The sequence below is a fragment of the Protopterus annectens genome, chromosome 15.part0 (assembly GCF_019279795.1).
Source record: "Protopterus annectens isolate FY-2018-M chromosome 15.part0, PAN1.0, whole genome shotgun sequence".
In the NCBI taxonomy this organism is placed as follows: domain Eukaryota; kingdom Metazoa; phylum Chordata; order Ceratodontiformes; family Protopteridae; genus Protopterus; species Protopterus annectens.
Window position 1 is genome coordinate 424,625,424 of NC_056749.1, and position 27,620 is coordinate 424,653,043.

The 27,620-nt window shown below is 40.5% G+C and overlaps 1 protein-coding gene across 1 annotated transcript; it reads right to left on the bottom strand.

Moving 5' to 3' along the window:
• Window positions 1-27,031, bottom strand: HMGB3 (high mobility group box 3). The gene is made up of 5 exons (XM_044057163.1): window positions 26,914-27,031; window positions 12,377-12,536; window positions 10,300-10,439; window positions 9,428-9,602; window positions 1-816 (listed from the first exon to the last, which is right to left on the bottom strand). The coding sequence occupies exons 2-5, from the start codon at window positions 12,524-12,526 to the stop codon at window positions 688-690; spliced, it is 594 nt and encodes a 197-aa protein (XP_043913098.1). The 5' UTR covers window positions 12,527-12,536; window positions 26,914-27,031; the 3' UTR covers window positions 1-687.
• Window positions 27,032-27,620: the final 589 nt, after the last annotated feature.

The window sequence follows — 27,620 nt, forward strand, 5'->3', positions numbered from 1 at the left end:
CATTTTAAAAATGTAATACTGTTTATTTTACTTCAAAAAAATGTTTTAGCACCCTTTATACAAAAAAGCTGCAAAATTAAAGTACTCAAACTGCTGCATCTGATTTTGCTTTAGACTTTCACCCAAGACAGCAAAAGTCAAAACCTGCTCAAGAAACTCCAGCTGAAAACCCTTCACCACCAAGGGGTAAAGCAGCAGAATGCTATCACACTATATACAGAAACTGCTTGAAGCTAAAAATGGGACACCCAGTGTAGTGTGAAATCTACCACTCTAGTGCATAGAGAGCCACAACTTAAGCCAGTGAACTGGTACTTTGGGGATTAATGGAATGGAATTTGGGTTAGATTCCATGGCTCCAAACACGCACTACAAGTAACATCAGTTTCATAAAGTTAGTTTAAAACCCAGAGCTCCTAACCCAGGACCTTAACACCTTAAAACAAATAAAAATGCAAAGCTTGAACAAGTTAAATGCTTTCTTGCACATAAAGTGCATAAAGTGAGAACAATGAGCACTTCATTGATGCTCATACAAAACAATTGAGATGCAATTATAACTTGATAAAATCATGGACTTCTGAAATCCAGTAGTACAAGACCACTATGTAAGCATCAAACAGATGCACTGCATTAGCAGCATTCCTCATTCCTCCTTTTTACAGCAATGTTAAAATGCTGCACAGTTCATTCATCATCCTCTTCATCTTCCTCGTAGTCTTCCTCCTCCTCCTCATCTTCCTCCTTGCTCACTTTTGCAGCAGCAACTGCACTCATAAATCCTCCCTTTCCTTGTGTTTTGTAAGCTGCAATGTCCTGAAAAGAAAAAGCAAGAGTTAAAATGTTTTAACATTTGTTGCAATTTCACAGAAACTAAATACTCTTGTGCAGGCCTAAGCAAAAACCTGAAAAAAAGTTGCCATCAAAATTAGCACTAAGCTACACTAGGGGGCACTATTTGACCACAAACAGTAAAAGCTGTAGTTGGACATCCATTACCAGCACAACTAGAAAGTAAAGTGCTGCTTGGATTAGTTTCCTGTCTTAATAGCTTGCATTTTTTGGTGAGAAGCACAATACCCCCCAACCTTGTTTGTACAGCTGTTAAGACTTGGGGGGTGCATCAAAAAGTAGGGCAAATACTGCCTTTAATTTACTGGCTGGGTTTGCAGACCATGAAGGACTTCAGAAGGGTTCAAACTATAAATCCCAAATCTACAGACATTTCTGAAAATGAAATTCATTCACATACCATATTCATGCACAAACACGATCCATCTTGTTTAAACAAAATGGAAACAGTCCAAAAGCTTTGTCCTATGAGGGACAGTATTATGCTGGCATGCATGACCAGCTACTACATAGTAAAGCCAGCCACAACACACACACAACTCCAAGTAGAACATTCCACGAGAAAAAGCTTGGATTCAAATGTTAACCTCAGTTGTACACTAAAAGTTACAATAAAATGGGGGTGGGGGAACACACTATGCATTCCTCTAATCCCCTTCATCTCACCATTAGAGAGGTTCTTACTAGATTCAGTAAGTCAGTGTCACTAGTACCCAAAAATACCAAGACAAAGATGAACTCGCACTTGTGAAAAAGTATACAAACACTTGACTAAATTAAGTCCGTCTTGAGGCACAAGATGGTTGTAGTTTTTGCATTTACTTTTGTTCTGTAGTTGGTCCTAAAAACTTGCCCGCAAGCCAGTATACGCATGTAACTGGAGCTGAAACTTAAAAAAGCAGTTCTTGCACTTTCCATAAGTTATTCACATCTGAACTAAAAGGCAGAGAGTGGATAGCTACACCAGGAGACGTTGGAGCATGTGAAAAACTCAGGGTGGTTATTCAGGGGAATCAGGGACACAGGAAAATGGAAGTACTTTGGATCCACATCCAAACTTGGAGCCCAAGTGTAGGCCCAAAGCTAGTTTCCAGAGCAACACCTGAGCTAACCCACAGCCCTTTAACAGTTTAATAGGCAAGAGACAGAAACCAGATATAATGTGCTGGTGGCCCAAGTCAGAAAAATTCTTGTAGGAATATACTCCCACAGCCTGGTGGATGACAGATGAGAAAGCTACAATTTGCTCTAACTAGATGTTCAAAGGAACAGAGGCTTCTTTGGTCAGTCTAACCTTTTACTGAAGCACCCAGGAGACTGGGAAACCAAATCTCCAGACTTAAGTAGCTAAGCACAGACCAAAATTAAACCACTAAAACGTCACTATTACTCGAAATTCTAACACTTTCCACAAGAATATATTTAAAAGAATTCTAATATCCTTTAACTGCCTGCAGGGAAGTGTGAAACAGCCACACAGTACAGAGCAAATGCTAGTTCAGTGAAGCCCCCACATTTGAGGATGAAGTCTAAAAGTAATATATTGGACAGTATACTGCTATAAGCAAAGCAAATATCTAAAAGATCAATATATAGCAAGGAAAGAGGGAGATAAACAGTTGTGAAATAGTAAGTCAGATTCCAGACAATGGGTAAAGCATAACTTAGGATGTCCAAAAATGGGACTGATGAAGTCAGAAGTGAGTCAAACCAACTATGCAGGTAAATAAATTCAGCATTAGAATATCGAATATTTAACAGTTCGAATCACTAAAGGTAGACCTGAACTGTTAAAACATGGAACAGTCAAACTAAATGGTGTAGGCAAGCCCCCTGCACCCCCCACTACTTACATACCAACTCTGAGACCGCACTACATTGAAGTAAACGGAAATCTCCCTTTACAGAGATTTCCATTTACTTGAGGTTCTGCAGTTTCACTATTCTCGTGTAGACAGTCAGATTCAACATGATGGCTTTTGAGAATTTAAGACCCCAAAATAAGGCATTTTCCTTAAAAAGTATAAGGCAAATCTAGAGCTCATGTGAATGAAGCTATAAGGTAAGCTGCACCAAATCTATCCTCTTCCCCTCCTGCCTAAACACTGTTCTATACCTAGTACACAAATTGAAGTAGGAGACACCTGAACTTTCTAAAAACACTGAGCCTTTGTCACAATCTGACTACAGTTCAAAAGCTGATAACATTGAACACTAATTGATAAACATATAAAGGTTGAGCAACCACTACAGCGAAGACACGAACAGTGATTTCCCCCTGGGGGATTGGTGGGCCATTGTCAGGGGTTTGCCAGTTCCTCCACTGTGGTGCGATCAGAGATGGTACAAGTAGGGGGGTGAACCTCCCCCACTTAATTTTGTAGCAACCCTGGGATCACTGTTAATGTCCACTATTTTGGTTGGTTGACCTTTTGTAGTCAGCTAGCATTCAATGTTGATCAGCTTCAATAAGCCGATGCAGTCCAGTGAACATTAAAGGCTGGATTTACAGCAAATTGCAGAAACTTTAGTTGGGGGTGCAATACTACCCTACAGAATTCTGTTGTACAAATTTCAAAATGTTGCTAAATATTTTAGACCAAAGTATTTCAGAGGAATACCTTAAACACAATAGACTTGTTTTAAAGCTGTCTGGCTGTGTTAAACCAATTTAACACAGCGAACAGTAAAAAGCAACTGAGATCTTGCTTTCTCCATTGCTTTTGCCCACAGCTCTGATGTACTGCGTAGGCATATGCAGTACATCAGAGCTGCTGCAGAATACCAGACAACTGCGGAAGGGCAGCAAGGAGGCATTATACAATGCCATTAAAGTATTTTTTCTTAATGTCCCACTTCTGGGTGTGGGTAATGCTGGATTTACCCACGGTTGGCTTTGTTTGGCCACTCTGGCTTTGCCATCATGACCAAACCAACTGTGGGTAAATCCAGCATAACCCACACCCAGGCGTGGGTTATTGCTATATTATACTTTATTAGCGAGAGCTGTCATTCTGGGGAATGAAACCGCCTTCGTTTCAGTGAAAGCTCTGTGGTTGCTTGCAGGTAGGAAGTTGCAGGATGTTGATGCAATGTGTTTTATTTATTATTTTTAATGCATTTGTCATTTCAAAGTATGTTTTTTTGATGCAAAAGGCAGGACTGAAGGTCATGTGTTTAACTGACAATGGGATAGAAAGATAAGTGATGTATAATGTTTGTAGCTACAGTTGTTTCAATGGTGTCTGTGATGCATAACTTTTTGGGCATGTGTCCCACTTTGTTTTGTCCAGATTTCTTGCTCCAAGGTTGAGAGGTATGGTTCCATACTAAATCAGTTGTACTTACCTTAGAAGACTTTTTGGCAAACACTCTGGCATTATAGATAAGCTCACCAACTTAAATAAACCCCTATGTCACTAGATGGGTTGCAAACTGGCTCAAGGACAGAACCCACATGGTTAGAATTGCAGGAGCCATGTCAGACTCCAAACCAGTTACAAGTGGCGTCCCCCACAAGGCTCAGTCCTGGGACCTCTCTTGTTCGGTATATTTCTCGGAGGTACAGGCCAACATGGAAGGACTGTGGCTGACCACGTTCGCAGATGACTGCAAACTGGGTACCATAATCTACTCTCCAGCAGACACAAGCATCCTTCAAAAGGGCCTCATATAAACAGACAACTGGTGCCAGAGCCATGGCCTCAAGCTAAATTTAAAGTGGGTGGTGAAAGCCAAACACACTCTGGCTAGGCTTATAAATGCCCTAGGGCAGATAGCCTAGTATGAACCCATTTATGAAAAACACAGCCTTTTTAATATCTCTGCTTATTTCCAATATAAACTGCCATGTAACCTTGCAAATGACCTTAAGCTACTTCTTTTGGAATAGACCAGTATGAGTCATCTGTTCGACATAAGCATAGAGTGCTAATGTTGCAACAGTCTGTGGTTTACATATCACAACTTGTGTTTCTGGGTGTGTAATCAATTTAACAGTTAGTTTTCCAAAAAGATATAATAAATAATCCTCTCTACACTTGAGCTATTGACAGTCTGGGAATGTGCTTTTCAAAAGTGAAGGTCAGCATTACAGCTCAGTAAACTGTCAGAGTAACTTCTGAACAAATTAAAATGTATGAATGTCAAATGGCTTTAGATTGGAGGGAAGTTTAATTTTTATTTTACATTTGTTTACTGGGAAAGTCTGACTGGACAGGTCCATTTTCAGTGGAGGCCCGGGGAGAAAAAGCTCCAAAAACAAAATACAATACATGAGAGCAAATCATGGATTTAGCACTCATACAATATGGCAGAGATTACATCTTGTAATGGTGAGAATCATTGAGGTACAGTATAAACTTATATTTTTTTACAGTTATAATCACAGCAAGGCAAATATCAATGAGTTAAGTTTTCTGGAGAAAGCTGTTTGTACATAGCTGAAACTCTGAAACAATCTTTTGGTATGGATTAACAAGTTATATGTTTACACCAGTATAGTTTATCGATTTACTTTTTGCTGAGCAATTTGTTGATTTATTGGATAGTCTTTTGTGGTGGGAAATTGCATGGATGAATCCATCTCCATTATGATTTTTTTCAGATATTTTGACTTCCAATTTCAGTGAAATTCAGTGGAGGCCCGGAGTGTCATGCGATTACAGAGGTTGCTTTTGGGGGGGGGGGGGGGGGGGGGGTTGTATACTGAATATAATTTTGCAAATGGAATTTAGTTAAACATGCTCCTCTTCTTGGGCAAGTAGACTTGAGTAACCAATATTAAATCTTAGCCATCCAGCTGGGAAAGGTTAGTATGTGGATTTTCCACCTGGTTTGATGAAGGCTATGCTAACTTACCCAAGGACTACATTTATGGCTATCCATCCACAGCCATCGTTTTGCTGAACACGAGGAGCTTTTTACAGAAGTTGAAGGTTTGTGTCAACTGTCCATAAAAAAGTGGCTTGTTTATGTTGCAGTGAAGGCTGTGGTCTTTGTAGTGAGCGTTTTAAGTATATCCAGCATTTCTGAGGTAGAGGAGGTCTCAGAAGGCAGGATCTTTTAGCCTGGAAAGCAAGCCAGTGATGAAATTTATTGGGGCCAGTGAGACAGGAAACCAAGAAGCTTTTTAGTCTGTTTGGATAAATAAGTGATCTTGGTCAGTCTGTTTGGATAAATAAGTGATCTTGGTCAAGTTGACCTTTGTCAGAAATGGTTGTAGTCGTGTTTGGCAGGGTGTTTTGCTGAGGCACATGCCAAAAGGGGCACTGCACTCAATAATGGCTCTTGTAAAGGAAGAATACAGAGATGTTCTGACCTTGCCCCTGGATGAGATACCCTTACTACAGCCAGGAGGTAGACTGTGGTCTTCCAGAGCAATGAGAGAGTTAAACTAGGATATTTTTATATGCGGCCCCAAAACCATTTCTGTTCACTCAATGCGGCCCCAGCCTGCATTATAGCAACGAAGGCTATGTGGAAGAGACTACAACTTAACTCTTGCCTATGGAAAGCAAGATACAAGCCATACAAATGGCTAGTCCCTTTAGGCTGCATCTATAAAAACTAAATAGAGTTGAATTTTTAGGAAGAGGGCAAGATTCAAATAGGACAAGTTGATCCAACAGAAGTTACCAGATCTGAAGTGGTATTTTAGTGCTACACAGTCAAGGCTCTTGCAATTATTTTACATTTGTTGACTGGGCTAGTCTAGCTGGATACATTTCCATTTTCAGTAGAGGCCTGGGGAGAAAAGCTCCACATAAATTTGAACAAAAAACATTACAATAGACAAGCAAATGGACAAATTGACATAAGCAGCTGCAATCAAGTGGAAAGGAATGCTAAGAGTGGGTGGTAATCAAGGAAGAGTGGGATGCTGGAATACTCACAGCAATGTGCATTACCAAGCCAACATAGTAATGGAGAAGGGAGATTCTCCCAATAAAGGATAAATGCAGTTAGGGGTAGAGGGAGTAGGCAAGGGGGGCTGGAATATACTAGGAATGGGAACAAGTTAGACAGGGAAATGAAACAATGGGAAGAGGCCAAGATGACATCTTGAATACAGCTAGAGAGTCTTCTCAGGTACCGAGGGTACAAGTAAAGAAACCATGAGAACAGCAGCAGTGCAAACACCAAGACAAGGGTCTTGTGGGACTGCTTTGCCAAAAAGTTCAGCTCTAAGTTGGTATATAGTCCTGTCAGTGTGGGTGGTGTAAGCCATTAAGTAGGAAGCAGTGCTCAGACACCAAACAGAAGCATCCAAATGCATGCTCTACCACCATTGGTCATTCCTACCAAGACCACTTAAGCCGTCAACCCCCCACAAACACAGGTTAAAGAGAAGCCCTAAAGTATATCCTTTCCAAATTAGACTGGCTTTGGATACGCAAGTAGACTGCTACGGCCCAACTAAACTCAGACATTCCTGACAGCAATACAAGATACTGATTCAATGGCACAGCAAAACACGATCTGGGTGCCATGTACAGCATATTCTGCATTTTATTTGCAAAAAAAGAGTGTATAGGATCTATATTAAATCAGCAAATGCTTAAGTGAATACTGATTTGACCCCATGTACACCAAGTGATTTTTTCCCCCAGGAGGAAAAAGCTTCAATTACATGAAGTGGGGGACAAGCCCCCCCACTATGTACCAACTGAGATCACACTAGTGACTAAAACAGCCAGAGGCCAAGCAAATTTTTTCCCCGGAAAGAAAACAGCTTAAATGCAGTTTTGCTATTTTGTACTTTTCAAGTTAGATCAAGACTCAAAGGATTGCATCTTCAATTACATAACAGGAACCTGAAGTGTAGAAATCTTGACAAGACTGATGTCAGCCCAGAGATACCAGTACATAAAGGCACACCTAAAGTTAACTTCACTTCATTACGGAGAACTGGGAGAAATTAAAAAAAGTTTAGTGATTACATGTCTCATGACTCATACAATGCAGTCTTAATATATAGTGGAAAGCAAAACAGTTTGCTTTGCTTTTACACAAGCAAGAGAAATAACTGCTGTATAAAGCTAAATCTGGTCCTGGCCAATGTCGATGGGGTGTGCTGGGGATCCTGCTGACAGAGTGCAGAGATCAGTATCAAGGATAACTGTGATGCAGAAATCACAATGAGCCAACAAACAATGTGGGGAATCACCACATGGCCAAAGGAGCAGGCAGAAAAAGTTCACTTAGGATTAACATGGTAACACTGAGGAAAAAAAAAAAAAAAAAAAAAAGAGAGTGTGATGGGGAGGCAAGTAGGAATGGGCAACTACCCTTGTTCATGTCAAAGTGGATGGCTATTGCACTAGCAAGGGAGTCTTAAGTGCCTGCAATTAAGAGGATGGTCCTCAAACTAAAGTTAAACTTCTTGGGGTTATCTGCTTTAAATACTCTCCTGATATACTGGAGAGGCAACCATGAAAAAGATAAGTCCAGAAATAGCAACACAGCTCTGTAAAACAATCCCACTATCAGAATACACAATGGACCCTTAAAGCACCATGCACCAAGAAGGATGAAATGTTTGATGCCATTAAGCCTTAGCATTGGAAATCCAAGGCCACTGAAGTCAGAAATGGCTGTGAAAACTCAGTGGCTACTTTCTAGAAGGTGGGGGGTCCTTACTTTTATTTAAGGTTTACTGGGCAAGTAAGACTTTGACAAAGCCAATAACCCAACTGCTACACCACTGCACAGTCCAATGCATTAAAGGTAGCCTGGAGTATGGCTGATAAGAGTTTGATCTGTTAAACCTCAAAGATTAAAAAAATTACACATCTAGGAGGACCTAGTGTCTCCCAAGGCCATTTGTATTAGTGATTTTGTTAGAGGAGTGGCTATGCAATATGCAGACACTGGTGACAAACTATCCCCCAACTTAAGAGTAGCAGAAGTGTGGGGAGGCATCTGCACGTATTCAGAATGCAGGAGCAAAAGGGTTTTAGGACTGGGTAATCTGGCTGCAGTCATTCAACGGCACTACCATCCTTCCACTAAATTCAGCTCCGCTTTTAGGGCAACATGTCAAGCCTTCACTGTATGGCTAGAACTGAATTTCTGGTCTTACTCTGGCTACCCTTACCATACATTGTAATGCCAAATCAGTTATAACAGAGAGTTCTTTGGTAATGTGTGTGTGTGTGTGTGTGTGTGTGTGTGTGTGTGTGTGTGTGTGTGTGTGTGTGTCAAGGATAGTCTGCAAAATTTTACACATCTTAGCCAGCCAACCCACTACATGGTTCCAATAAATCTGCCAGCAATACAGACCCATGCAAACAGGTAATCACACAGCTGATGTTTAAGCTCAGATACTAACCAGAGTATCAAGACAGACCCCAAATACCAGTTAATTTTTCCTGTGCTCCTCTGGTCACATGCAAGAAATGTCTCTGTAGGAAGGGACTTCCAACTGCCCAATTAAAAATTAGGCCCCCCATATTACCAAAATAAACTCTTCCCCTCCTGCTAAGTGACCCCTTCCCATTTACACTATACATATACACACACGCCGTGAATGCCTTTACACACAAACTTCCGCTGGAATGCAGAGACATCTTACCTTTTCATATTTTTCTTTCAGCTTGCCAGCTTTGTTCACATAAGGCTCCTTTTCTGCTTCACTAAGGTTGTTCCACGCTTCACCAAGCTTCTTTGCTATCTCACCAATAGACAGGCCAGGATTCGAGCCTTTGATTTTTGGGCGGAATTCTGAACAATACAGGAAGAACCCAGACCTAGAAGACAGATTGAAGTTTACTCAAGCAAACCCCACAAAACTAGTCTTGGAGTACCATTTCTATACAAGTGTGAACACCTGTTTCCTTTTAGATTTAAGGACTGTAAGAAATCCGACTAGTGGACATGTTGCCACCACACTGGCATCAATACAAATTTAGACTTGCCACATGTAAATAGCAATAGCATGCAACTACATCATGCAGAGGAACTTAACTAGTAGGCAAATAAAAAATACCAGATTTATACCACTTACGTAAAGTACCACAGATAAGCTTCCCATAACAGTTGCAAAAATAGCATGCAAAACACTGTCAATTACTCTACCAACATTATAGTACCACTTGTTTTCCCATGAGCATATTATAAAGATATGGCAGAGTAACTTGTACCCTGCCGACTGCCAGAGCAACTTCAGTAACTTGTTAGAGAAATGCAAAGGCCTGTCATTATACAAACGTTCTTGCTTGATGCAAGCTTGGAAGAGCATCAGTGTAGAGTCAGCCTTAAAGCAATCTTATTTTGCTTGGGGGGTGAAAACTGGAAATCTGCAATGGATAAGTGTGACTACATTGATCAAATCATTGCACAAGAATATTTTGCTAGTGGTACTCTTGTATTAGACAGCACACATTTCACTTATTTGTAGACAGCACACATTTCACTTATTTGTAGGCTACAGAAAAATTTGCTTACGGAGGCCTCTTTGGTGCATTTGGATCTTTCCTCCTCTTGCCTCCTTTCACAGGTCCAAAATCCTTCATTTCTCTGTCATACCTCATCTTGTCTGCTTTGGCAAGATCATCAAATTTTCCTTTTTCTTTCTCAGACATGGTCTTAAGGAAAAAAAATGTTTACATTACATTCTCACATGCTTTGAGTGAACAGGACACAAGATAGTTTTAGTTTCTCTCTGCTTAGAAATAAAATTACATCCATTGCAGGTTTTACAGCAACAATACCCAACTTAATCTGCAATAAGTTCCACCTCACAGGACTCCTGTGAAACTCAAATTAATAACACTATTGCCAATAGTCAAATTCATCACTGCAAAGTTATTTGCATCAAGTAAAATTACCATTGCTTACACACCCAAAACAAACAAATCTGTCAAGTTTCATTCGAGTGGGCTCAGATAAGACTCTTTACAGCTCTTCCCTTAACCATAATGTCCCTAGTCCCCATCCATACCTCGGATAGTTTGCCAACCTTTTTGCAACATTGAAGACAAGGAACAGCAATTGGAAAACAATATCTGGAGCTCAAAGAGAGAGCACATTAGTTCCCTTAGCACATCATTCTTAAGTACACAGCTCCATTATACAAGGTTTTCAATTTTTGTGCATTCCTCAGCAAGTGGGACAGAGTTCCCAGCTACCTGAATCCTGGGTGGAATGAGGATATTACCAAGCTCAAGTCTGCTCTTCCCCTAAAGTCCAGATCCAACTTGTAATGAACAATAAAGGTTGGAGGATTAGCCCAAGTTACAGCATCACAAAATGCCATCCATAGAAGATATGGATAAAAATGAAGTTGCCATGGACCTGGTGAGCTTATGGGTTTTGACAAGGAACCCAGTTTGTTGCAGATTAACAGAAATGCAGTTAGCCACTGAGTGGCTTAATTTTGACTGAAAATGAGACAATTGATAAAAACTCTGAATTTTCCTGATGTAAATAACAAAACTGCCTGAACATCCAATAAGTGTAACATCTGTTGGAGAAATTTGGGGGGGGGGGGGAGGATTCTGACACCACGTTAGAAAGGATGGGTTTGTTTGCAAGGATATGCCATCTTTATGAAAAGGGGGCTTAGAAAACAAGGCTTGAAGTTCTGAGACTAGTGGGTTATCGCTACTAAAATATAGTAGCAGGTTAAACATTCGGTTCACAGATTTGCTTGTAAAACTAAAATCCCATTATAAAATTGGATGGTGGTAGAGTTGGACATTTTTAAAGTTATGAAAAGCGGAGGTGGAATGGTTTACTCCTATGAAAATTAGAAATTGCAGCTAGTTTTACTTTAGTTAAGGAGCTAAGCTCATCATTAAGAATTTTAGCCAAAAAAAACTCGAACTTTAGTACAGGTGCTGAATGTCTGTTGTGCCCAAAAAACAAGTCTTTGGTTTACTTATGTAAATCTTCCTAATAAAAGCATTATGGATTAAAGACTCAACATTTTACATTTCTGTGTGGGCAGGCTAGTACCCCATACCATTTTGCTGGACAGTTAACATATGCTACTTTTACCTTGCATTTTTATTAATTGCTGCAGTGCAGCAACCTTCTGGAACCATTTTTTGGCTTAGCCCACGAGAACACAAGTATCTGAGAAAGTACATTCAAGAAAATCACAAATATAACTATGCAATACAACATGGTGCAACCACCAAGAACACTAGGTCAGACATATGCCAAGAATCTACAGCACATAAATGCCTTTGAGCTGCAGTCTACTGGTACAGATTATATCTATGAAGGAAGTAGAACTACAGGAGCCAGCAACTGGGAATACAAGTAGGCAAGTACAAAACAGGAAGTGTACACAAAGGAACCAAGTTTTCATTCCCTTGTAAATAAAAGCAGCAGAAAACATAAGTACTAGCCATCACTGTCAATCCTACTCTAGCTTTAGACAGGAACACTTGCAGCAAGATTAGCCCAAAACATAACTTGTGAAAACTGTAAAGCATTCCTCTTTGTAAAGAGCCTTTTACTCATTCCTGAAAAATGCTGCAAATTTACATACCAAAATTAAAGTGGGTTATATTACCTTCCACCTTTCAGAGCACCTCCTGGAAAAATCTGCAAAGTTAACAGGAACATCTGGATTCTTCTTTTTGTGTTCTTCACGACATGTCTGCACAAAGAAGGCATAGGCAGACATCTTGCCTTTGGGTTTCTTAGGATCTCCTTTCCCCATTCTGGTAACTCTGCAAGTGTTGAGGGGAAAACAAATTAAAGTGTGGGAGCTATACAGGTGCTGTTCAGCAATCATCATGCCTCCAAATTATACTTGGTCCTATACCCTTTATAAACTCTTCAGTTAGTTTGTAAATACTAACTTCAGAGCTACTCATTTTAGTGGGTAGGGGAAATTACACCAAGCAGGCCAATACCAGTTTCCTAACCACACCACATGCAAGGTACTGTATCCAGCTTTCTGTATGTAAAGAACATTTCATGACTTGATACTGTACACCAATCACCCACCATAAAGTAGTAGTAGTAGTAAACAGACAGAACAAAACCTTCTAGAAGGAAGATCCTCAGCACAGCCAAGTCATTTCCACACCTTTCTTCCTGAGTTTCAATTAAAGTTTGACCACTTCAGGCCACCCTCTCTAACTTACGAGCACCTCTGAAACCTTCAACCACATTAGTTATACTGCAGGCAAGCCAGTTTAATTCAAACTTGCAATATCACATTACAATCCAATGGAAGGGTTGTAGACCTTGGGATCTACAACCCTCAAAACCAAAGGGTTAAACAACCACCCACCACATTTCATGGTTAACTTTCTTCAGATCAAGGCGCACAAAGATGCCTGCTGTGATTCACACCTTCAGGTCACTTGTTCTCAGGTGTGCTACAGGCAATTGCATACCACCACTGTTGTGAAATACATAAATGGGAGCACAGCATTAGCCTCTGTGCAGTGTTATGATGACTTGGGAGAGTTGCTCTCAAAAGCATCTTTTAAAAACACCCCGATCAAAACATAGGACCACACTGAAATCACAAAATTGAACAAAAGTAAATAGAATGCCAGCCACAGCACAAATAGTCTTTAATCCAAAGTAAAAAAAAAAAAAAAAAAGTGCTTTCATCCCACAGTAATACTAACTTCCTCAGAACATCTCACAACACAACCCAGTCCTTGTATATCAATTAAAATAAACGGATTGCAAATAAATCACAGTAATTAAGACTTAAAAAACCTACTTAACTGTTCTATACAAAAATGTTCTAAAATAACCCCATATTATTTTTAGCACACTTAATACTGACATTTTCATTAATACCAGGGTATTTTGTGGCATTTAACTTAGCTGCCATTTGAGTTTAACATATCCAAATGCACAGCTAACACCCTACCTTGTTGGTCACTGACCATTTGTTGCACAGCCAGAAACCCAAGACAGTGGCATTATATGACTGCAAACGCCTACTTTAAGCACTGGTCATCTTTTCAATTCTAAAAGTAAATGTTCATACACTTAACATCTACATGCCTGTCCAATATAAAACACTGGACAAACATTTTGCCATGTAAACCACATTATTTTAACCGATGCCCCTTTATGTAAACATCCTTGCTAACCTCACACGAATTACTCATTTCCAGTTTGAGCTTGGAAGGACATATCCCTTAATCACCCACCTTAGACATTTTTGTAAAGTGTAGTATTTCCCAATTTTTAACTTCAGACACTTGGCGGAATACTTATTGAATGTGGAAAGCCTTTCTATCTTGGGATACAATGTTTATCCACCACTAAAATTGCGATTAACCCACAATATTTGTTCGTACACCCCTGCCACACATTTGTAACTACTCAACATTTACTTAACCTGTTGGGTAACCCAGCTTGTTAAACATACCCAGTATAAACTGTATTTAGTCAAATTCCTTCTCAGGTAATCTTAGTAAACTTCACTAATTGCCCTTTTACTATATAGACTTAATGGAAGGTGTCAACTTCCAAAATCCAAATTAGAAAACGTGGGTTTTCTATAAATCCCAGATACCAATCTGTTCTCATAGTGCACACCCAAAATCCACATCCAAATGTTAATCTCCCAGGACTATAACCATGTGTGAACTTAAATTCAGTCTCATGTACCTTAAAAATTCTACCAATTTGTTTTTAGAATCTGTTCAGAATCAAGGTACCTCATGTAATATCCAATACATTTGTATTCACCTTGGAAAATGAATTAATTTTCCCAGACGACTGACAATGGGGACACAAGTTGCCCCCATTGCTACCAGTTACCTGCTTGTAGTACTGACCTTCAAATTATAATTTAGCACAATTTCCATCAGGGTGATGAATTGGCCTGGTCTTGATCATATACACACTAGTTTCCAACAATTCTCTAGCCATGTCAGACCTACTTCCTGGGATACAACCCAAAACTATACACGTCAACAGTAACCACATTGTTAAGTGGTATTCAATGCGATTTAAATTTGCCAAAAATTGCCAAGAACCCTTGTAAGTATATCGGGAAGGCATTCAAACCCTCTCTGATGTGAAAATCCAAATATTTACTAAAACACGTTTTTGCTCTTCCCATCTATTGGTCTAAAAGTAGGATTTAAACTTGTGTATTTTGGGAATTTCAAAAACACTAGGATTTACATTTAATATGCATAATCAGCTTCATCTACCCTTGATAACATACCGTCCAATCTGCTATATAGAATATTGGAAGACTTTCCTGGCAAGTGCTACCCCATTAATAGTCACCATGCTGTTATGTCCATCATAATGACCACTTCCCTTATCGGGTTTCATAAACTTTAAGTTTGTCCTTAGAAATGTCACTTTCATCTTTATTTTCCTCTCTACATCTAGCATTCAAGATGTCCATAAAATCTAATTAACATGCTTTTTAAAACCCCCCCACCATGTTACATAAAGGGGGATTAAAAAATACTAGGATTCGTTAATTGTGTTAGACTTCCGGTTGGGTCATTAAGCCAAAAACTGGAATTCAGTTCATGTGCACATAATTTTAAATCAAATAGGTCAGCCACTTCCTGCTGCTAGGTACAAATGTAATCCCTTAGCCAGTAAATCTGCAAGTGCTGTATGTATATCCTTTCCAGAATTGTACGCATAAAAATCACTGAGCGTTTCCCCACCATGTCATCCATACATTTCATGACCACATCAAGTGTTCTTAGTTTCATCAGAACTCCAGTCCTTTTTTTGAAAGTTTAGTGACAGGTTATGGCCAGCAGCACTAAAAAAAAAAAAACACTTATTGAATTCACTTCATTGCACAAGCGCTTCGCTAAACCCATTTCCTCCGCCGATACTGCCTGTAAGTTGCAATTCTACGGTCTTGCCCCTTGAGCAGCAGTCCTTTCAACAGTTCCCAAAATATTTTGGGCTTGTTGCCCACCATTCTTTAACCTCACTGACTGCCACACATTGTACTCTAAAGTGACTTCTAAAATTGTAGGAGTTATTCCTCCATCCTGCCCATTCGTGATTTACTTGGTCTCCCCCTCAAGGTAGAAATGAATTGGAGCCCGTAGGCAGAGTACACTGGGTTACAAGGTAGCCTAAGCTACCAAACATACATTTCCACTGTATTGTTACTCCATAAGACTTGCAATGAATGGCTCACTTGTTGCAGTAAGGTGTCAATGACTTACAAGGTAGGGTGTTGGTTGCACATTTGGATAGATGTGAACTCAAATGGCAGCTTAGGTTAAATGCCACAAAATACCCTGGTATTGATCAAAGTGTTAGTATTAAGTGTGCCAATAAAACACATTGGGTTAGCATCACGGTGTTATTTTAGGAGAACTTTTGTATAAAACAGTTTTAAGTGTTTAAGTCTTAAATTGATTTGCAATCATTGTATTTTAATAGATATGGGATGAAAGCACTTAACTGTTACTTGTTTGGATTAGACCAATTCTGTACTGTGGCCGGCACTATCCACTTTGGTTCTTCAGATAAAAAAACACCCCAAAGACAAATGCGGAATTGAATGGGGAGTCAAGTTATGGCACTACCCGCCTCCTTTCAAAATGGGCATTTGAATAAAAATTCAACTACACAATATTCCCCAATGTTCATTAGTGAAATATTGAGGGAGTTTACACCCAAAACCACATAGGAAAGTCACTGTGCTCAACTTTCTCCATTTGAGCCTACTCACAGACTTGGGGACCCCATGCAATGACCACTACTTAATTTAAAAGTGGTCTAGTAGACAAGCCTTTTACCTCTCCAATTGAGATTGATGGATTTGTCCTCCCAGCCTAGCAATATGTTGAACCAGGGGATGGATTTGCCCTCCCAGCCTAGCAATATGTTGAACCAGGGCAAGGGAGTACATTCTCTGGATGCCCACAGGCAGCTTGGGAACTAAACTGATTTGTTAAAAAAAAAAAAAAAAAAAAAAAAAAAAAGTGTAAGTTTAGAAAAAACAGGCAAACCAGTGTCAGACTTCAGTTTCACACCACTCATTCCTGCCATGAAAAACTTGAGGCAAAAGTCTATTTGACCTTTAGCTTGACAATCTGGAAAGGGGTGGACTCAAGTACTCTAGATGAATCTGCATGGTCCTGCTTAGCATTAGTCATTCTCAGGCTCCTATATCCACAGGATCCCCTCTATTAGGCTTCGGTAAGTCAACTAGCCCAAGAGCTGCACTAGCCACGGAGGGCTACTGTATTTTATCATATGACATGTTCTAACACTAAGTCCACCTGCCTTTCTAATAAGGAAATCTCAAAAGCATTGTCTTAATGTAAGAGATTAAGCAAGGGAGGCGGTCTGGTGATTAACACTTCCATTTTGGGTCACACTTCAAGTTGTGCCAAGTTATGCCAGTTTAACTGCCTCTAATTGGACAGCCAGCCATGCCTATAAAAATACACCAGGTGCTTTGTTTAATAGCTCCCCTCAAGTAACAGCACACAAGCTTTGTCTACCTCCATGACACTAAGAGAAAAAATATGATGCTGGCAGGTTTTGAGCCATGTACTTCATGGCAAGAGTCAGTTTCAGGCATGAAAACTCAGGCCAATCCACCAGAATTGTTTGGGCATTGTCCCATCTGAAACCCACCCAGCTAGTGACATTTTTACAGCAGTATTAGATGGGCATTAGCAAAGTCTAACCCTAGCTAGTGAAGATTTAGAAACAAGTCACCAAATCTAACCCAATGGAGAACAAGTCTCAAAGGCAGACAAGCTTCCTTAACAGATCTGAAGGTTGAAAAATCAGGATCACAAGAAGCATTAAATATATCCTCTACGACTAGCACAACAGAAATGAGTTTAGCAAGGTACATCTACTTGTACACACATCTTCAACTCAGATGGAGCATCCACTTGATTTCTGGAACAATTTTCCTCTGAATCGAAGGACTGGGCTTGGACTGAGAAACAGCAGCTTCTTAACTAAGCACCACCAATATGCATTTCTCGCTTAGGAAAAATGTTGAAGTATTTCACGTGGCCACAGATTCACCCACTACCTAAAGGTGTGTTGAGGGAGCTTGTGCTGCCAGCAAGGACCTTTAGCAAGTTCTGGTACAGCATGAGCCAGGCATGTATCTATACTGCAACCAAAGTAGTCTCAGAGCTGGCAAGCACTGCTGGAATGAGTCAATGAATGTATATTAGGCAGCACACACCCCCAGTACAGTTCCTTAAGGGATGCACAAGCTCAGAATCCTATCTGAAACCAGTCAAAAGCATAAGGAAAAAAATGACTGGCCTGTTCAGACACTATCTACATGAAGACGTACTACAGAAGTAAAGCTACTCCACCAATTAGTTTGGTGCTAGAAAAAAAAAACAGCCCTTCCCCTGACAAACTTGAGATACTCAAAGTACTGCTTAAAAGCCCCCACCTTTCAAAATACAAGGTGGTGTGATGGGTTCCCCACTGGAGCCTTTATTTGTTAGAAAGCCTAGAAGCCATGTGCTGCTCTGCTCCAGTGAAGCCTGAGCAATGCCTTTATCCCTCTACATGGGCCACCTAACCAAAGTGAAGGTGGAGGGAGGAGGGGAGCCAGAGCTTTTTGAAGCTGGCCAGTTGGTGTCCTTGGCAAAACATGGCCATATAGCTTAAAGGCCAAGCAGCCATGAGTGAACATCTGTCACCATCTTATGTAAGAGATGGTATAATTCAGGCTAGATATTTTATACAACTATATTTCAGATATGCAAGTTCCTAGGAGAAAAAAAAAATCATACATCCAATCTTTACTGCCTTGTGTGCCAGGCTAGTACATCCAATACATAAAAACCATGAAAGCTGTGGAGACTTGGCAGGCTGGTAGAATTCAAGCAAGAATCTGTGGATAAAGGGGGTACCTGATGTCAGGACAGAAAGGCCTGGACAGCTTGACCAGGCTCAGCTGTGCAAGCAGATTGCAATCTGGTCAGACTTGTACCAGAAGCCCATGCCAGGACAGCAGTACATGTTCATGCTTTTGGGGCCCACCTCTAGTCAGAATTGAGACTTGTCATCCTTGGTTGATGGTTGCAGGATTCAAACACACTGTCATCAGCTTAAGTGGCAATCTGCCTTCTGGGCACAGTCATGCCAGCCTATCAAGTCTGCAAGATTGAGACGTGCCCTCCTACTGCTTGAAAGAAAACTGCACGAATTAAAGGAAACATGATGAGTGGAACCTATGGACATTTGTTCAGCACTGCATCTGTTGCTAGATATCAATCTTTCTGTTAACCCCACCAGGACAGCAAGCATCCTAGGTGGCCACCATCATACCACAAGAGACTGGTCAAGAGCAAGCTCTTGAAGATTCCCTGGAGAGATCCTCCCCTCCATGTACTTTTCCAAAATCTGGAGTGTACACTTACCTAAAGAGGCTTCAAGAGGGTTATTCCCCACCACAGTTGATCCATCACTTCCTTGAAGGACAAGTGTTTGTCTACATTCCCTTGTCTTACAGGACTGAAGACTGTCAAAACTGAAAGCTGAAAGGGTACGGCCTTCAAATGCAGCCTCAAGAGGAATACATTTCTAAGGGCCCAAAAAGAAAACTGAAATTGTGAAAGAGTAGGTCAGATTAAAAAAAAAAAAAAAAAACAGGGTCTCTCAAGACCCTGTATTTTGCCCAAATTATTACTAGATGGTTGGTAAACAGGAAAGCCTAGTTTGACAAACTTGCCCACAACCCAAGTCAGTAGTAGCAGCCTGGGCACTGAACAGCTGCACAGGACAAACTGGTTACACCTGTTCAACCCCCAGCAAGAGGGGGAGAGTTTCCCCAGATAGCAAACTGCTCCTGTGCAAGTGGAGACCTACGCAGTAAAATATGCTATTTACAAAGCCATCTTTGTGCTTCCAATCCAAAGATGGTAGGCCCTTTATGCATGTGTTGGGGGCATGCACACAAGCTTGCCAGCATAGGAGGACCATGCAGTGGCCCTGACTACACAAGTTAACCACAATTGTATTTATAACATTAGCATGACTTACCCCTTCTCCATTGCAAACATGAAGGCCTTTATGGCAGCAGTCCTCACTTCTATAATGGGTGGAAGAAACAAGTCAAGTGATTTGAAGGTTCCATGATAAAACTGTTGAGGACTGGGGAGGTTAAAGATGCATTGGCTCATTTATAGTTTTGGATAGGATGCAACCCATTCATCAGCATGGAGAGTTACAAGGACTGTCAAGTTTAACAGGAAACTTGACACAGGGAGTGTTCTCTTACAATAAAAAAGGAGCCAGTTTCTGCACAGAACTGCAGACTAAAATCGCCAGAATGCTGCAAACATGGACAAGGTACAGTTGTGGCACATTAACAAAGATGACATGAAATAGTGATTTTCTTGCAGCACTACTGCCATGTGTTTATACTCAATAGCATGCTTGTCATAGGATTACACTAGTGATTTTTCAAGCAATCAAGGGACACTAGTTTAGTGCATGGTCTAGGGCAGGCTGTGTGCCTTTACTACTGGGCATCTAAGGCACACTTCTCCATACTACCCTGAAAATCTGTCATACCAATAAATTAGTCAGAACTTTGCTTTCTTGCTGCATCAGCACCTCACTGAAATGCAGTATTTTACAATTACAACCCAACTATACTAGTGAGAAGCCAGGCTAGACTTTCTATAATCCTATGGAAGACTACAAAGTTGAGAATATAGCAAATTTTCTTTCTAGGTCTCATTTTGTTTCTCCATTACACATTAAATCTACAGATCTGAACTTTGCTTGTCTGACGGGGAATTTAAGGATGTCTAGGATTTGAAGAATTACTAAGATAATTGACCACCTAGTATCTAAAGGACCTGAAGAGGAGATCATGAGCTTTGGACAGTTTAACCAAGGTAAAAACTACACCGATACCAGTATCAAACCTTAAGTTTCTACAGGTGAAAAAAAAAAATTACAATGAAAAAGGAGCCCAGGAGCCTACTACTACACAGCAGTAGCTATTGTCTCAATAGCATGGTAGCAAAAGCTCAGGCAGCTATACAAGTTGTCTATCCAAAGAGATAGAAATGGCTAAATTCTGGCCAGCTAAACCACCCTACCCACCAAGCATTTGTAGACTGGCACTACCCACTGCCCTGTACCCAGATTTGTCATTGCAATCAAGGCAAACTTCTGTCAGTGTTCCAAACTGGTCCTAAAGACTGCAACAAAAAGGGAAGGGTAACTTCCCACAAGTCAAGGGAATGTGCCTCCAATGTAATAGGTGTATCATTGTGAGAAATCCCTTGGCTGTATCAAGTAACCCAACCCACAGAATTGAAGTGCCTCCTTAACCAGCTGCAGCAGGACTACACTACGCAACTACCATCACTCACTATCAACACTGTCAGAGCATGGGGCAATGAACAAGAGTGCAGCTGAAAACACTTGGGAGTTACGATATCACCACACACACCTTACTCCAATACTGCAGCACCCACAAAATGTTAACTCCAAGCACATGATCATTAAGCATACAGATTAAGCCATCCTAACAAGTGCAGTAAAACACTCCCAATAAGTTGTTAAAGTTCATAAACGAATAATCAGCCTACACCCAAATGTAGCCCTGGATTTACACTGTCCCTCCTGAAGACAGATTGGGGTTGTTACCTGTCGTTTGTAATCATATAAGGTATTACCCCAACACTGAATAGGTGCATTAACTATACCACCAGAACATTCCTATTGGTAGCTCACTCTGTAGAGGAATAGTTAACTCAGCTGTTAAGTATGGACCCAACCCCACCACCTTCCCCCAAACAAGCCCAAGATAAACTGCCAATTATTCCATTTGTCTAATCTGCAAATCCCAGTGCCAGCACTAAACAGAAGTGATAAGCTTCAGTTCTACATTAGTGGATCCTACAGTTAATACCAGTGTAATAATCCCCCTTCAGCCACAGCTCCTTGCCAACCAAAGTTGTCCAGTCACCACATCAGCTTGTGAAGACTTCAACATGGCCCAGTTTAAGAGGGCAGCCCCCCCCCCAAAAAAAAATATATGTTCTCTAGGGCAAGGACCAGTTTTACAGACTCCTCCATGGGGAGCCACAACAAATCTGACCACTAACTTACTTTGTATACCTAAGGAACTAAACTAAGGTACATTTTGGATACAAGTACCATAATTGGTTGGGAGGGTAGCTTAATGGCCAAGGTGTTTGTCTTACAAACACAAGGTGCAGGGTTTGAGTCTCAAGGGATAACTGGCTAGGCTTAAATGGCTCGCAGGGGCAGTTAGCCTAGTACTAACCTATGAACTTGCATGAAACTCTGGCATCTTAAAAAAGGTACCTACTTGGTTAAGCAGCTCATTCTTCATCTGTAGTGCTGCACGCCCCCCCAGCTTGATTGCAGCTTAATAAGAGTTAACCACTAGGTTTGAAGCCATCTAGACTGGAATCTACTGTATGCTTTTGTGCTATAAAGGCCCCCATCGCCATACGGTAGTTTGTGGAGCAACTTATGAGAAAAATGCCATACCGCCAGAGGAAAAATTCCTTGAACTATAATGGATCCCTTTCCCCATCCCACTTCAAACCCATTTTACTTGTTCAAGATTTCACAAACTTAGTGGAGACCAATTACATTACATCTATTCCCATATCAGGTACAATCCAACCAGCATCTAAAAGGGACCACAAATTAGAATTTCAGTAAATGACAGGAAGGTAGTGGGTGCGAAGGGATATAGGTTGCATGCCTACAAAAGAGCACTTTGGGAGTGCTTGAATTCTTTAGTCACCTAGACAGAATACAAAGCCATCATTTTACCTCAGTTTGAAACCCTTTGTTCCAGTGCTAAATCAAACTGAACAGTCAAGCTCTTAACTGAGGCACATCTTTATTAACTGGACATGGCTATTTCAGCCATAGTCTTAAATTGTAGGCCATTTAGAATGTTACAAGACACTTCTCACCAGTTACAGTGGGTATACTTGGAGAGGGGATAGGTCATTACCAGATTGACCTTTAAGTAAATGCAATGGTGGGGGGTTGGCAAGTTAAGGACTTGGATCAACATAGTCCAAGCCAACTGGCTCCAACCATGGAGGTGGTGCTCATAACAGTGTTCGAACAGTTTTAATTTTTGACATGCTCCTGAAATTTAGCAGAACAGATGCATACATTTACTAGAATTCCATACCACACCCCCCTTCCCAATTTAAATCCATTGGTCCTGCAATTTGGTGATACCAGGTGTTTAGTGCTACATAGTCTGTCACTATAAGCCAGTGCTCTGGCAAAGAGTGTCAAAACAAGGAGTCTCCCCACCGGTGATGCATGGAGTCAGGTGCAAGTAACACTTGCTCTGGCACATATACAAGCTCTACTGCAGTTTATTTTGGATGGGACTTATGTACCACGTTCTGCAGAGCAAGTCTATTTTCTAGGTAGCTGAAAATGCCTATTGCTATTTTGTTTCTAAAGTATTAAACTTGGGAGTCCCACAGAGATTGACACTTCTACAGCACTTTCATTCTCAAAAGCAACAGTGCATGCAGATTTCAGATTTACTGGTCTGGAAAGGGGGGCTATACCCCCCTACTACAGAAGGCCATCTCCTAGAGAGCTGGCAACACAGGCAGCCATAACTTCACTTCTATTACAGAGGACTTTTAATCACTAGTGTCGACTGCATATGTGCTTACACCCAACCCCTTGCATGTGAGTGGGAGGGGCCAAACTCACCCTAGTTTAGCTTATGAACATAATGCCTCATGCACATCTTTCCATGATAGCTCACCACATTTGCTTAAAAGGTGCCAATTTCTAAACTAAACCCAGTTCGGCCACCCTGGACCCCAAACTCAGGTGAACAATGGGGCCTGGCCTGTTTAGTAGAATCAAGAGCCATAAGGCTCATAGAACCACGTCCTGCAACAAAACCCAATTCATCTAAGTTGCAGTCAGACCCACTTCTACCCCCATAATTAACATGCTTAGTATTTAAAGTTGATAAATAGAAAATTAACTGGGTCCCTAGACATTTACATGTTGCCAGTACTCCTCCCCCCCCTTCCCAAGAAAATGGGAAGCAGGTACCCCCCTCATTATGTATTGACCCCCCCCCCCCCAAAATAAAACAAATTTAAGCATGCCCAACCAAGCTCTGAGTGGAGCCTTAATTGCCAATAGAATATGAGAAGAGAGCTGCAATATTGCAGAATGCAATGTAGTGACCACCCTGCCAACAGCAGCTTGGGGATTTTAGGCCAATAGTTTTATTTGGGAAACTCTGGAAGGTTTCTTGTCACTTCCAAGTAAACCTTGAAAGAGGTTTTGCACTCTTTATTGGTCTAAACAGGATTGCATAAAAAAGCGTAGTTCTGACAAAGGCAATGGGAGCAGAAGCAGAGTCTCACTCTGGGAGAAGGTTCAGAAAGGCAAAGTGAAAACTGCCCTCAAGCATTAGCTGCTCACAACTGCTCCACTACAGCCCTGCTACATGGAGGATCTGTTAATGAACAGTATTACCCAGTAACCCAAAAAATACAAAGTACCAGACTTCCTAGGCATGGCATACCCACGCCTCCTTTCTAGGTTTAGCAAGAGACTTCAGTTGGCTTTTCCCCCATTCTATACTATGTACTTCAATTGAATACTTTCTAGGCAGAACATGGAGTCCATATGATCAGCACTATAGCATGTGCCAAGAGCCAATTAGAGAAACTCTGCTACAATACTTGCCAACACAAGCATTCTATGCAAAGTCTTCAATCTGTGCTTGAGTGGGCCCATATGCCTCATACCCACCTCCCTAATTAGTGCTCAATACCCATCCATGTACATTTAGTTTACAAGTGCTTCACCTACAAAACACTACTGGTTCTCAGCTGTCATGACCTTGACAGTAAACAAGATTGCTAAAGTCCTATCTGCACCACTTGTAGCCATGCTCTCACTTGAAAAAGCTCATGAACACAGAAGTATGGCAACACTCAAGACAGACCTTCCAACTCCATCTAAAAAACAGATGGGAGGCATTCCTGTAGTCCAGTCCACCAGTATTAAATTCATTGAGTCGCAATCCACTCACTTCTCAACTCTAAATCCACAAGTTACACACCTCTAAACAAAGAGGCACGTAGCAACGCTGCAGCACCATGCCACTCGTGATGGTTACATAAGTAAACCAAGTGACAAACCCAGTCATTCTTGCAACAGGGGTCCACTACAGTCAGTATGCAGTGGATCCTAGAACTGTTAGTACTTGGCGCCTGGATAAGTAATATTTTCCCCCAGAAAGTCTATACAGCCAATCACGTTGCATTTAGAAGTCCAAAGGAAAAGTTCAGCTTAGTGTGCTAGAATTCTATATCACGCAACTAAAATTTTAAAACGGTTTGCAAGACGCAGACTTGTCAAAATTCAAATCCAGAAAACAAGATCAGGGACAGAATACTAGCTACTCAAGACTGAAAGCAAACGAGAAAGTCAGTCAATACATTTTCTGAAGAAAAATGTATCATTTTATTTATAATCACCTTTCCACCAAAGGTCACCAGTTTTGGGAGGGAAAAAACTAAACACGAGTAAATGCAGACATTAGGTATGCTCCCCTTATTTAAAGGGTAGTTTAAAACAGCTTCCCGTCATCTTACTTCACCCACACCCAAGGGCAACAAAACCTGTAAAAAAATTAAAAACCCACGACTCGTTACTTAAACACTACATCAAGACATTCAGGGAAAGTTCAAGAGGACGCAGGCTAGATACTACCAATGCATACAAGGAAAAGTCCATCCACAAGTCATCTTCAGCAATAATTTATCTTCCATTTTGTGAATTACAAAATTATGAAAGAAAGTCCCCTTAAAATGAGTCACTCTTTCCAAACCCGATTGTATTTGGTGAAAATGTTGCGCCGAAAATAAGATCTTTTGTCTCTACAAAAAGGCGAAGATCCTATAACTATAGTATTGCACTCGTATAGAAGCAAGTTACTATAGTTTGCCAAGACTCCATTCACTAAAATGGCTTCTCACAGCTCGACGAGAGGGCTGGCTCAAACATAACAAAGCCACACACCCCGTGAAAACGGGGCACAGTTTCCTCAGAATAAAGAAATAAATACAAATGAAAGCCAATTACTATTAGAGTAAGATACACACATTTTTAGTGAGATGTTAGCTTAGGGAAGTATTTTCCTGAACGCGGCTTCAGCGCAACCCGCTGCATAATAACAAAGGCTCAGCACCAGCCATTACTACACTGTGCTGTCACCAAGCGCGCACTGAAGTAACAAAATCCTGACTGAAGTTAAGCAATGGCTCAAACTGCCAAGTTACAGGAAAAGAAAAAAATAACGTTAACACTGTTTAAGACATTATCCCGACATTTAAAATAGACTCGTAAAGCGTTTTTTTTTTTTTTTGTTTTTTTTTTAGCAGTGGAAGCAAAAGGGGTTTGAAGCAATAGCCATACTAACACGCATCAGGCTACTGCAAACAAATCAAACCGTGCAGACATTTCTTCCTCCTCCAATTAAAAGGGAAAAAAATGACTTTAAAACTCTATAGAAAGATAAGTAGATAATACAGGCCCAACTTCGGAGAGGTGAAAATAATGCAGTGAAAAAAAGTCAGACAGCTTACGCGCCGCAGTGTTTTAATGACAGCCATATTACCAACGGCGACAGTCGCTACCAATAATAGAGTAAAAGTTTACATCATTATTTACCGGTCACCAGCACTGCACTAATACTATAAAAGGAGTTCAAAAAGAACATAATAAATTTAAGGAAAAAAAGTCACGTGAGCACAACAGAGAAATAATTCCATTAACACACACAGCGTGCGACTTTCCACGTTTTCCCTAGTTTTATGCAAGCACTGGGTTACACGCCTTTTAGCGGGACAAATACTTAGAACAAATATTTTAAATCACATTTTATTCCCCCCCTCAAAACCACACATTTCTTGCTTTATTTTTTTTTTAAACGTAATAATCTTTCACATGAAAACACTACGCATTACAATAACCGTGATTTTAATCTTAATTCGAGTGCTAAAACCCGTTTCACGACCTAGTCATGCTTGCCCCATGTGACTACAAGAAGAGACTATCATACAAGATGATACGTACCTGTATTGTTTGTCTGTATGACACAATTTTCCCTTGATGTTTCCTTTAGCAGTTGCTACAACCTCGCGCTAGCTTATTACGAGAGTAGCCTGATTGGCCAAACATTGAAGGCGTTTAAAATAACCTCCACAAATACCAATTGGATATAGCGAAGATTAATATTCAGGAGCTGCAAATCCCAAATGGTGAGTTACTCCCACATATCATTCATTCAAGAGGCACACCTTTGATATTCATAATAAAGGACGTTCCTTATTTTTTGGCAGTTAATAGTGGCCTTATGACAAGCTTTGAAGTTATGCAGCAATCTCTTATCAAGTTATGGAGGGGAAATTTAATTCCTCATTGTAGGATGCATCTGAAGTCATATTCATTACGACTCTTTCTTGCACTGTCTTTCATCGCAAAATGAAAACAATAAATAAAAAAAGAAACGCATTACTATTTTTGGCAACCCTTTGAACGAACATTCTAATAATACTTCCATGGCGTCATTCATAATTATATATTTATTTTGCATTAAGAAATGCGTTAGACGCAGATATACCTCTCAACGGTACATAATTTATCTGACTGTCCAGATTTTTGCCTCATTTGTGGTGTGTACCTCCTAAAATCTGTACTTTCCTGGCAAATAGTTGAGGATTGAAGTAATTAAATAATGACAAATATTTGAGTTTAAGACTCTACGTCCTTCAGAAGTCATG

Bases quoted from the DNA above. Each gene is read 5' to 3' on its own strand.
- HMGB3 (XM_044057163.1), bottom strand. From the start codon at position 12,526: ATGGGGAAAGGAGATCCTAAGAAACCCAAAGGCAAGATGTCTGCCTAT. The intron at 10,440-12,376 runs GTAATATAACCC...TTTTTCCTTAAG, and splicing joins GGTGCTCTGAAAGGTGGAAG to ACCATGTCTGAGAAAGAAAA. The intron at 817-9,427 runs GTAAGATGTCTC...TTTTCTTTTCAG, and splicing joins TGAAAGAAAAATATGAAAAG to GACATTGCAGCTTACAAAAC.